This window comes from Ursus maritimus, unplaced genomic scaffold (genome assembly GCF_017311325.1).
Source record: "Ursus maritimus isolate PB19 unplaced genomic scaffold, ASM1731132v1 scaffold_19, whole genome shotgun sequence".
Taxonomy (NCBI): domain Eukaryota; kingdom Metazoa; phylum Chordata; class Mammalia; order Carnivora; family Ursidae; genus Ursus; species Ursus maritimus.
This window is the reverse complement of record NW_024424341.1, coordinates 8,645,939-8,658,352: the sequence shown is the minus strand read 5'-3', so window position 1 is coordinate 8,658,352 and position 12,414 is coordinate 8,645,939. Positions and strand designations below refer to the sequence as shown.

Genomic DNA, 12,414 nt, shown 5'->3' with positions numbered 1-12,414 from the left:
AAGCTGTTTAATTGAATTTTTTTTTAAGTTTTCTTTTTTCTATCACTGCATAAGAGCTTTAAATTCGCTGTAATTTTGAATTGATACTCTCATACTTCAGTATATTTGTAAGAGAAATAGAATTTCTGTATGAGATATTTAATGATAGTTATGAGGTAACTCATAGAAAGAAAATAAGATAAACTATACTTTGTAGAATCTTCCTTTTTGAAAACACTTTCTCTTTTTCCTTTGCTTTAGAAGTAGAACAGACACCCCTTCAAGAAGCTTTGAATCAGCTGATGAGACAATTACAGAGGTAAATGTTTTTTCCAACATTTTTATAACTTGGAAACTAAAATGGGAAATATAGGATCCAAACCACTTCTCTATTTTTGATTATTTAAAGCCACATTTTGTGGCCTAGATCCAAATGTACTTGATTTTAAAGTGGATGATAAATATTTTGCCTGGCAGTAGAAAGTACTTTAAGAAGCTGACTTTTAAATGTTCTCCTTTGGTTTGTTTTAACTGGCAACTTGAAGAGTGTTACCTAATACTCTTAATGGCAAATTTCTCTTTAAAGTAACTTCTGATGTTAAAGTTTTAAACCAGGAATAAACAATATAGATATTTTCACTTTGCTAATAGATGAAAATACCTTCTATATATTTGTTCAGTGCTTATCGTGCTGTGAATATTCAATAATTATTAAGTCTGGGAGAAGAAACAGGATTTCTGACCCTCTCTTACATGCAAAATTTTGTTCTAAAAATTACAGTATCTAGATTAAACTAATATTAAGTTAATCAAGGGGAAAAGAGTAACTCTGTATTTATTAAAATACATGTTTTTGATACCTGTCTCAGAATTTGAATTTTCAGCTCAAAGACATATTATTTGCAGAAGATTCATAGATGGAGAGCATATATTTTCATAGTGAACTTTCTTCTCACTGGGTTGTCCTTCTGTGTCAACCCCAGAACACATTACAAATCATTTTGTAAGTTAAAGCCTCTTGTGCTCTCTGTATTCAGCACCTGTTCAGCTTTGCAGTTAAGATGAAAAGTTAGTGGCCTCCCTCCCTTTTTGGTGTTACAGGATAATTGAGAAAATTACATCTCAAGTCTTTGCACTTGAATAAGTCATTCATTACTTATCCCCAAATATGAACAGGTAAGCAGTAGGTATTCCAGCTCTATTAGAATGTATGATCATAAAGTGTTTTGGCTGCCTTTGAAGTTTTATTTTTTGTAACATAAAACTGGGATGTAGCTTAATGATGTCAACTTAAAAGAAATCCACTTAACAAGGTCTCTGTTAGGGATGCCTGGGTGGTTCAGTTGGTTAAGTGTCTGCCTTCAGGTCAGGTCATGATCTCAGGGTCCCGGGATTGAGCCCCACATTGGACTATCTGCTCAGTGGGGAGCCTGCTTCTCCCTCTGCCCCTCCCCTTGCTCATGCATCTCTGTCTCTCTCTTTCAAATAAAATCTTTAAAAAAAAAAAAGTCTCAGTCCAAGGACATTGACATTTCTCAAAACATTTTGGGGTTTAGAACCCAGAGCCACATTTTTTGAATGGTTTTTACTAATTCATCATCCTTGAGGCTCAGGCCAAATGCTGATAAACAGTGTAGTTGATTAGGGTTCTGTTAAAATGACCGATTCTAGGGGGCTGTGGATAATTGGCTCTGAAGAGGTCCTCCAGAGATGATCAGTGTTGTTATTCATAGTAACTACTAGGGACAGACTGTATTTTTGCTTATTCTTTATTTTCTAGTCTCACAACCTAGGCATCCTGCTAAGGAAGAACAAATAGCTGAGTTTAGATTCCAGCTCTAACTTCCATCAGATTTATGACCTAGAACAAAAGATTTGACCTCTGAGCCCCAGTTCCCTCATCTCTAAATGAGGCTGCCACCACCTTGAGGGCTCTTGTAAGGGTTAGATATGAAATACATCAGGCACCTACCATTGGGCCTGCATGTGGTAAATACATTTTAAAAGTTGCTCCTATTACTACTTTTTAAACCATTTTTATTGTTACAATTATTCGGAGTAAGAAAACTTTGGTTTGCCAGCTTTCCAGAGAAAAAATCAATCTAATGACCTCATCATATGCAATGATTTTCAACCCTGTCAGTACTAGAATTACCAGTGCCAAATACCACAATACCGGTATTCAGCCCTACCAGTACCAGTGCCTGGACAAACCCTCCTGCCCAAGAGATTCTGATGCAGTGGGTCTAGGGTGAGCCGCCTCCTCCCCACCCGCCGCAACTAGAATTTTTTTTTAAATCTCCTCTCTTGATTCTCATGCACAGCCAGAATTGAGAGCCTACAGTAGAAAGCACTGGTTCTTAAGTTTGGGGGTGGTATGAGGACTTGTTTAATGTCTGTTTTTTGAGTACTCCCCTACACACACTAGAACTCGGATCCACTGATCAAGAAAATATAGATACACACGTGAATTCTGTGGCCCACCAAGAATCCGAGCTCACAATTATAAATCAGTATGGAAGGTTGCATTGTGCACTTAGAGTTATTCTTTCTGTCTTTTCCCCTATGGTTGATAAAAATACATAGTGCTTATCTCCCAAGAGCCAAGACATTGGTCAGTTAGTCTTAGATCTTTTATTTTGTTTCATTTTTCCCTGTGTAGGAGGTGCTACCGATTAATTAGGCTGCATATTTTAAAAGATTTCACTGTATTCAGGGTACAACTAGTATGTAAAAAAAACATCTTAACCTTGTTATTAGTTATGACTCTTTAAAATCATTCCTTCAGGGGCGCCTGGGTGGCTCAGTCAGTTAAGTGTCTGCCTTCGGCTCAGGGCATGATCCCAGGGTCCTGGGATCGAGCCCCACATCGGGCTCCTTGCTCAGCGGGGAGTCTGCTTCTCCCTCTCCCACTCTCCCTGCTTGTGCTCGCTTTCTCTCTCTCTCAAATAAATAAAATCTTTAAAAAATAAAATCATTCCTTCAGTTTGCAGTGAAGAACATGTTAGCATACTGCAAATTCTTTCTACACTAACTATGTTTCTTCTGACTCCTGCTCTTAGACCAGATTTGTTTGTAGTAGAAATAAAACTGCCTTTTTCGTATCTTCACAGAAAAGACCCAAGTGCTTTCTTTTCATTTCCTGTGACTGATTTTATTGCTCCTGGCTACTCCATGATCATTAAGCACCCAATGGATTTTAGTACCATGAAAGAAAAGATTAAGAACAATGATTACCAGTCCATAGAAGAACTAAAGGTAACTATGGTTACTTATGTTGTGATTGGAAAATTGACCTAATACAAAGTAACATAACTATTCAGTTGAGAGTCGAACTCTTGGATACTGTATATACACAGTGTTGGTAGAAATCTGCATTTCTGGTAATAGGAAACTTTCTCATTGACCTCTTATTTTGCAGAGAATTAAGTTTATTTTAATATCCAAACTGTTTGTATTTTTCTGTCTCAGAAAACATTTTTGAGCTTGGTGACAGAAAACCAGACAAACTAACCCATCTGCTGTCTTTTATTATTTGGAGGCATTTTAGAAAAATTTTGAATTTCGTTGTGTTCTACGATATTTATTTTCAACCTTTAAAATGAAAAAATACCTGATTTTTCATTTCAGACCAATATAGATAAAATTGATACTTAAATGAAAGTTGTGACAGAGTAGTTTCCTTTCCTGTTTCTAGACAACTAAGGTGTAGCGTGTCTCTTGAATAGAGGATAAGTTGGCTTGTCCAGAAATAGTTAAACGAAAGTTTAATTATACTTCTATGATGAAAGTCAGTTGCTTCCTGAACTCAATTTGGCTGTATTTTTTTTTTTTAGCATATATTCTTCAAAAGAGAGGAAGGAAATTAAAAACTTAGAAGTGAAGAACCCATAAGGCACGAGAGGATGATGTGTGTGTCTGATGTTACAGTGGAAGTTTTTCTGTCTTTAAGTAGTCATGGTATATGTTGATTTCAGCAGTATACTTTTCATTTTGACCTTCAAAGAAAGGAACCACATGTTTTTAAAATTTTTTTCTGTATCAAACCGCCCAAACTTAACTGGTTTAGATAATACCTGTTTTGCCTTTATTTTTTCTACGTGAACACTGTAGTATTCACCTGACCTAAGTACTAGACCCTAATCAGTTACAGATTATCTTTTTACCTTTTTTTAATCCACATATTGATCAGTTGAGATTTATGAATAAAACCAGTATTTAATTCTATCTTTACTGTCCATTTGAGTGCATAGATAACATTCCACTTACTCTGGAAACCTGAATTACATTCTCTTGTATTCAGAGAAATGGAAACTTTCCCAGCTTCTCATCTGGTGAAAATTAGGCTAGAACGGTTTATTTCAGCATATTTCTGACCTCCTTCCTTATTGCTTAATGGAAAAAAATTTCACAGGGTTTGTTTTTTTTTTTTTCTTTTAGTGAATAGTTTTCCTCTGATCTTTCTTTTATGATGACAGGAGAGAGTAGAAATGTGCCCCTTAAGTGTTTTTGCACAAATGATTATTAAGATTTGTTGTAATTGAAATAAACTAATACTTTCACTTTTTGGAGTTTTCTACATTACTACGTTTTCCTTTGGGGAAAAATCAATAGCCTGATGTAATATTAATTAGCTTATCAGCTCATTAGGTTCTTCAGGGTTTTTTTTAATTACTTGAAAAGTATGCAGAAAGGTCATTTAGCTTTTTGAATGACCAAGTGCCATTACCCCAAAGTCCAATAAAGCCTAGCACATGACAGTTAAGATTCATGGGATCTACAAATTGCCTTAACAGATCAGATCAGGGGAATAATCCCAATACTCTCTTTCCCAGTAGTCCCTTGGTATAAGTAATAGTCATCTGATATCCTCCCTCACTTGCCTCTGTTTCCCAAAATATATATTTAATAATTCTTAATGGAATGGAAGCTTTTCAGAAAATCTATAGCAAGGGTCCTTAACCTGGGGTCCTCTGAACGGAAGCAACGGATGAGCCTTTAAGGGGAACCTGCTAAAATGACACGAAAAATTTTGTGTTCAACCTGAAGTGTGTCTGTATGCTTGAGGAGTGGATGCATGACTTTCATCACATTCTGAAAGATCTAGGACCTAGCAAATTCTTACTGATTAGAGACTTCAGCAGGGACAAGGATCCACACATACTTCATCCACTTTAAGTTTAATACCAGACTTCTTGTGACCCTTGAGTCTGTCTTCTCATACGCTTTCAGATAATACTAAGTCTACCTGTTTTATTCCATTTAAATGTCCTAAGCTGTCATCACTAGTTATTAAATAGTGGGGTTTGAATACTTGTTTTGGATATGGAGGAGGAGTTTGTTCAGGGGGAATTTTTTTGTTGGGTTTTTACCATTTTAACTCAGACCTTGGCATAATCACTGCCACATTTATACAATGTAAAAAAATTACTTAACCATGAAACTATGCAGTGGAATTGAGTTCTCCAGCACATGTAGGTACTTTGAAATTTAACCCAAAAGTTCAGTTTTGATAATCTGGCTACTCTGGTTACATGTTCCAACTCTTTGAGGTTGTATGGTTTATTTCACATTGGCATGATTTTGTAGCATTCTGCAGATTATGTTTAGCTTAGGATAGTATCCAAACACTTAAAATTAGTGTAAATATTTTAACATTTTTGTTCAATTAATTTGAATTTCCTAAAAAATATTGTGATAATTTAGCCCTGTCACAGTTTTCATCAAGATTTGAAATTACTTAATTCATAAATGGAAACTTAAGCTGTTTGTTTTAAAACTAGAAGTAATATTTTTTAATTACATGAACTCAGTTAAGATTATTCTAGGGGTGCCTGGGTAGCTCAGTCAGTTAAGGGTCCAACTCTTAATTTTGGCTCAGGTCACGATCTCAGGGTCATGAGATCAAGCCCCACGTCAGGCTCTGTGCTGCGTGAGGAGCCTGCGTTTGGGATTCTCTCTCTCCCTCTGTTCCCCTGTTCCCCCTCCCTATCCACTCTCGCTTTCTCTCTCTCAAAACAAAACAACAACAACAGTAACAAAAAACCTAAAAATTATTCTGTTTAATAGAAGTATTTTCTTCCGGTTCATTTCGTGTGCGGTAAGAGTATAGTGAAGAAATCCATTTAGAAATTTCCTCTTGGGATCTAAAAGTTTATGTAGTTCATTATAAAATGTCTTAAGAATTTGGAAAGAAGTGTAGTAGAATATTTAAGTTAACTTAGCAGTACTCCTTTTATTAGTCTTAAAACGTACATAAATTGCTTTAATGTTGTTTAGTAAACAGTGAAAGAAAAGGATAGGGTTTTTTGTTAGTTTTATCTGTTTTAATTTTTCAAGGACCTGAATGATTTCAAACAGGGACAAGAAGGTGCTTAATGTTTTGTTTTAAATGCACTTTTCTCCTTGATGTTCTCTTTGCAGGATAACTTCAAACTAATGTGTACTAATGCTATGATTTACAACAAACCCGAGACCATTTATTATAAAGCTGCAAAGAAGCTATTGCACTCAGGGATGAAAATTCTTAGCCAGGTAAAGGAAATTCTTTCTCATAAATAGTAACTATTATAAAATCTACATACCTTTGTTTTTTGGTTAGAGCGATAGAGATCCAGTACGGTACTAGTTTTATAGGCAGATTGCATTGAAGTAGGAAATAGTAAATGAAAAAGTTTTCATATAAAGAAAATTAAAGCAGGAAATTCTCATTTGGAATTGATACAAATAAATATTGGCATTCACTACTAATTATTTAGAGGCTGTTGAATTGGTTAGTCGCCAGATTGATATTTGCTGTGAAAGAAACATCACCCTGCATTCCAGGATAAGATTGATTAGATGAATTATGAGGCCTTTTAGGGGGAAAGCTCTCTACTTCCCTTGGAAGGATGGAATCTGATGTTGAAGCACAGGAACTCCTTCCAGTATAAAGAAAGAAAATTTCAGTAAGCAGTAACCTGCTCATTGCCACCTTCCCACAGGAGCACTCTCCCTGGAAAGACCAGAACTGGTACCATAGTAAGGTGGCTGAGGTGGGAGGGACACTTCACCATCAAGCTTCATGAGACAGCATAAACATGACAGTTTATTCAAAAGAGAGGTTAATGGCCGGAAAAAACACATGCTGTCTCAGAACAACCGCTGATGAAAGGCGGGGGGGCGGGGGGGGGGGGCGGAAGTTGACTGGCTCGCTGTGCACCTGCAGGGAGCAAAGGAGAGCTCGCTAGATAAGTCGTGTCTGAGGTTTTACTCACGGTTCTGAGTAGGATGGGAAATTAACTGAGATGATCCTGGCGCCTTACCACGACAGGAAGTCGGAGTTCTGGCTTTAGCTCTTTGCTCTAACTGTGGACCTCGGGCAAGACATGAACCACGCTGGGCCTCGGTGTTCTCACGTGTGGAGAAGGTGGTTTAAAGTGCAGTCTCCCAAGATAATTGCTAGCATTAGGGTGCCGACTCTCGGTAAGAGCTGGAGTAGGCAGGAGACTACAAGAAAGGAGAGCAAGGCAGGAGAGGGATTTTGCGAAAAAGAGATGAGCGGGTGTATAAGACAGGAGGAATTAGAAAGAAATCAGAATGAAGAGCTTGGGCCCAGACTCCGAGGAGTTACAGGAGAGTAAGCATGAGTCATGTGTAGACGCACATGGCTTCCCACTTGTTACAGTGGCCATCTGTATCGCACTTTCACATTTAAAGAATTGTCTTCGTGTGCAGATGTCTGTGTGCTTGGCTCTAAAAAGATTCTTGGATCCATTTAACTGAGGAAAGGAAAACATTTGGACTGATGATTATTCTTGCACTCCTAATATTCAGACAGCATCAGTTCCTACCCTTTCCTACAGACTTAAGAAACTGTAATGTGAACCAGTTACCCATCTTTGGCAAAATCTACAAAGGAAAGGGGACTATAAAATGTTTATCCCACTCTTTGCAGGAAGACTCAGAATCCAGACCCAAGCCATATTTCAGGTTTAAAAATCTACAAATGCTTGTTATTCCATTTGAAATAAAAGTGCATCCTGCAAATGTAGTCTGTAGTCACTCCAAAATATGTACATTAAATTTTTGGGAGAAAGTTGAATTTTCAGTATCCCAGGTAAATTTATCAACTTTGATCTACCATTATTTTCTTTTCTTCAAATATGTAGTTAATATAACATGCAAAAGATTCCAGTATCTCTTGAATTTTACTGGGGGTGGGATGGCTGGAAGCACAGAAAATAAACTTTCTTCTCCACTTTCCCTTTTCTCTCTCTGTTGTCTTCCTTTTTTTCAGATCTCTTCCTGTTGAGGAGCCCTACCCATCCTGTGTTATAGCTTCCTGTTGACTGTTCTCTCCACCCTAAATGGGAGGGATCCTTACAACAGTGATTTTTAAATGTTTAAATTTAGATCTTCTGAGTTAACTCTTCTAATAGCGGTACTCCCAAGGGAGCCCAGCACACCCTTCCATGAACGGTGTCTTTGTAAAAGAGCACTGGTTTTGACTGTTCAGTGTAAAGATTGTAGAGCAGTCATTGATCATTTTTTTCATTTACACACAAATGGTGACTATTAGTAGGCATTTTTATAAAGAATGGACATAGTCAAATAACTTTTTTGATTTCCTAGATGAACACTAGAATGCTGCCTTATACTACAAACAAAATAGTACAGACTACTGTTTGTAGCATAGTGGCTTTGGAATCAGGGTTCGAGTCCTGGCTGTGCCCTCGAGACGCTGAGTGACCTTAGACAGGCCATGCAGCCTTGCTCAGCCTCAGTAGTCCTCGCCTCGTGAAGCCAGGCAGCCATGCCTGCGGCATGTGTAAGCACCCAAGTGTTAGCTGTGGCAAAGAGTCAAGCCCTTTCGGTCATTTAATATTGTAAAATTGAGGACTGATAAATAGTATGCTGATTTGGAGACAATCTTAATTATTTTTTTTTAAAAAAGACTTTCAAAATAAAATGAAACTCAGCTTTTTCAATGATTTGTGTTGAAATTTAAATTTCTCTAATTCTTTTAATTTTGTGTATGCTATGTTTTTAAAAATTCCCAAATGTTTTTAATGTAAGTTCTGCCTCATAAAAGTCTAGAGTGGAAATAAGAAGATAACTGAAAACTTCATGATCTAAGCCCATTCCTTTAACACCGTTTCTTGAGTCCTTGCAGTGCGCCAGCCTCTGATTCAGGTACCAGAGAGAGCTGGGTGAGGAGTTACCTAAGTGACGTACGCAAGTGGCCGATAAAAAGTTCCAGAGATAATCACACTCGCTAATATTTTTTAAGTATGTATTAAAATAAGACAGGTTTTTAAAAATCAAATTGGCAAATTCTTTTAAATACTATTCCGTTTGATAAGGATTCAGAGAAACTTTCAAACACTGATATATACATTGATAAAACTTTTCTGGAGAGCAGTTTGGCAGTACATATCAAAAGCCTGATGACCTAAGGTTTCCACTTCTAAGAATTTTTTTTTTAATGTAGTTAATATACAGTCCCACTTTGGGGAATTTATCCTAAAAAGATATTCTTGGAGAGATTTATTTACAGTGATGTTCATGAGACTTTTATTCGTAATAGTAGAAACTTGGAAATAATCTAAATGTCCAACAGCGGAATGTTAATTAGACCATGGTACACAGGAGAAAATACCAACTAAAAACACTTGATTTAAAAAATATTCAGTGATATGGAGGGAAAATGATTGTAATTTATTAATGAAGAAATGCATGTTAACAAATAGCGTAGTTCTAATTTGCTAGTATGCGTAATGCTTAGAGAAATACTGGCATAATGATAAATTAACAAGGTTTGTATTTTCTCCTCTACCCAAATCTTTGTCTACAATGAAATATAGTACTTGGATAGTTTTAAGGCTGCCTTAAAATAAAAGTTCAGTAAAAATAGCAGGTGCGTGTTCTAGAGGCTCTCACAGCCTGCACTGCTAATTCAGCAGTGTGATGAGACGGGGCCCCTCGTGAGACCCCGGAGGCCTGGCCTTCATCACTGGTTCTGTGACCTTAGGTGAGGCATTTAGCATTTCTGGGCTATGTTGTTCTTATTTGAATGACCTCTGGTCCTTTCCAGTTCTGTTTCTATTGTCCTGCAAAAGTCTTCCCTGGCGTTGCCAAGCAGCACTAAGGAGACTGCACTCCATATCTTATCCAGTGACAGTGCTCAGAGTTAAAAGTTAGAATAGTCGCTAGAAACAAATGTGCCTCCAGAAACCTCAAGCCCTTAACCACAAAGAAAATTTCACAGCATATCAATGCAGTTGAAAATTAAGTACATGTTTCACAAAATGGAAACAGGACTTCTTTGGTAAGAAGAACATTATGCTTTCTGGGAAAGAAACTATGCTACCAACCTTTTATTCTCCTTGGAGCATGTTGCTTTCACACAGAGAAAAGTGCCAGCATCCTCAGTGGTTATCCTAGGATACCAGAGTATAAGGGTGCTTCACATGTTCACATCCTCTTGCTTTCGAAATATCTGATAATTTTTAAATTTCAAAAGATAAGCCATTCTGTTAAATATAAAATTTAAACATGCTGTTAAACTAAATTCTCCTTTTTAAAGCTAATACTACAAAGAATACTTAGTATTTATTCATGCTTTCTCCTCTTTGAACGTTTTGATGATGTAGTCAAGTTAAAAAGCATTCTCTTATGTTGGAAATTAAATTATCTGAGTTGAAGGAATAGACTGTATTGTCCTGGTTCCCAAACATACTCTCTTGGTGTAATTACATTTAATTGCTTTTCTTCCCTAGTTAATGACAGAGTAAGTGCAAACTCACATTGTGAGAAAGAAATGCATCACTTTAAAAATTAATGACAAATATGCAATGAGAATATTCTTGAATATTTTTAGGAGAGAATTCAGAGCCTGAAGCAGAGCATAGAATTCATGGCTGACTTGCAAAAAAGTCGAAAGCAGAAAGATAGAACAGACACCTCGCAGAGTGGGGAGGACAGCGGCTGCTGGCCGAGAGAAAGGGAAGACTCTGGAGATACCGAAGCACAAGCCTTCAAGAGTCCCAGTAAAGAAAACAAAAAGTAAAGAATCTTTGGAATATCTAAGTTAAGCTATCTTTTTCAGACCAGTAAGAGGGAAGAATACTGGTTCCGTGCCTGCCTTGGGAAGACCAAGTCGAGGTCTACCGTGGTTGCTTGGGTTTTGGCATGAAAGTCCATTTTGGTGACGTGATCCCCGTCTTCTCATACAAAGCACTATATGGAAGTGTTTAAACATCGTTCAGAAAAGAGTTCTGAATGTGTATTCTTATGAAAGTAGTTTTAAAACCAATAAATTATCTTTAGGGACTTAGTGAATTTATTGAAATAGAACTCTGTTTAAGGAAAAAATCTGTAGTTGTCATCCTCATTCCATGAAGGGGTTGAGACCGTAAATTCCACCTACGCGTGGTTGAAGCTACTTCCTAAACACATGGGCTGTTGCCGAGGTGTGTGCGTGTTTTCCACCAGACATCACCTGGTAGGAGCAGTAGCTCAGCCCCGGTCCCCCCAGGCAGCCCCGGTCATGGCCGGATGTAGTGTTCACCGCCCCCCCCACCCCACCCCCCACACACGACTGACTGCCTCACAGCCTGGAGGCCCCGCACCTCCCCAGCAGCTCTGGAACAGGGTTCTAGTGAGCAGTCTGGGATTTCTGCTGGTATAAGGCAAGGAAAGTAAAGTTGTGACCTATTCTATTTCTAAGATTTGTACAATTTAAAAGGATTTCATTTTAAATTTAGAAACTAGACTTTATGGGCGCCTGGGTGGCACAGTTTTAAGCATCTGCCTTCGGCTCAGGGCGTGATCCCGGCATTCTGGGGTCGAGCCCCACATCAGGCTTCTCTGATAGGAGCCTGCTTCTTCCTCTCCCACTCCCCCTGCTTGCGTTCCACCTCTCGCTGGTTGTCTCTGTCAAATAAATAAAATCTTAAATTAATTAATTAATTGATTAATTTAGAAGCTGGACTTCAAAAAGAAAATGATGTGTCCCTCCCCCCTTCAAAATATGTTTGACATTTGTCTGACTGTATTGAGAAAAACGCTCAAGACAAACAGCACCGGACACACGAAGGAGGGAACTAAGCGGGGTGCTGGGTTTGCCTTGCTATGCGTGTGTTACGGGCCCTACTGGGCCACCGAGGAACAAAGCTTTAATTGGCGACCGCAGTGCAAATGCCTCCAGTTGAGTTGTGCTGTTTGGAACTCATTTTAATGTTTTCATCTTATCTTTTTTTTTTTTTTTTTTTTTACTTAGTATTAATGTGTGTTTTCAGGAAAGACAAAGATATGCTTGAAGATAAATGCAAGAGCAATAATTTAGAAAGAGAGCGGGAGCAGATCGACCGCATCGTTAAGGAATCCGGAGGAAAGCTGACCAGGCGGCTTGTTAACAGCCAGGTGACTGGGCTTTTTCTTTGCACTGCCTAC

At 37.9% G+C, this 12,414-nt stretch overlaps 1 protein-coding gene across 2 annotated transcripts in view; it reads left to right on the top strand.

The window, feature by feature from the left end:
• BRD7 (bromodomain containing 7) overlaps positions 1 to 12,414 on the top strand; it is a 35,288-nt gene that overhangs the window by 13,332 nt on the left and 9,542 nt on the right. For both annotated transcript variants that reach the window (XM_040633287.1, XM_040633288.1), the window contains exons 4-8: positions 241 to 298; positions 3,093 to 3,237; positions 6,403 to 6,513; positions 10,841 to 11,025; positions 12,261 to 12,384. In XM_040633287.1, coding sequence (XP_040489221.1) covers positions 241 to 298; positions 3,093 to 3,237; positions 6,403 to 6,513; positions 10,841 to 11,025; positions 12,261 to 12,384 — 623 coding nt within the window. The remainder of the gene's footprint in view (positions 1 to 240; positions 299 to 3,092; positions 3,238 to 6,402; positions 6,514 to 10,840; positions 11,026 to 12,260; positions 12,385 to 12,414) is intronic.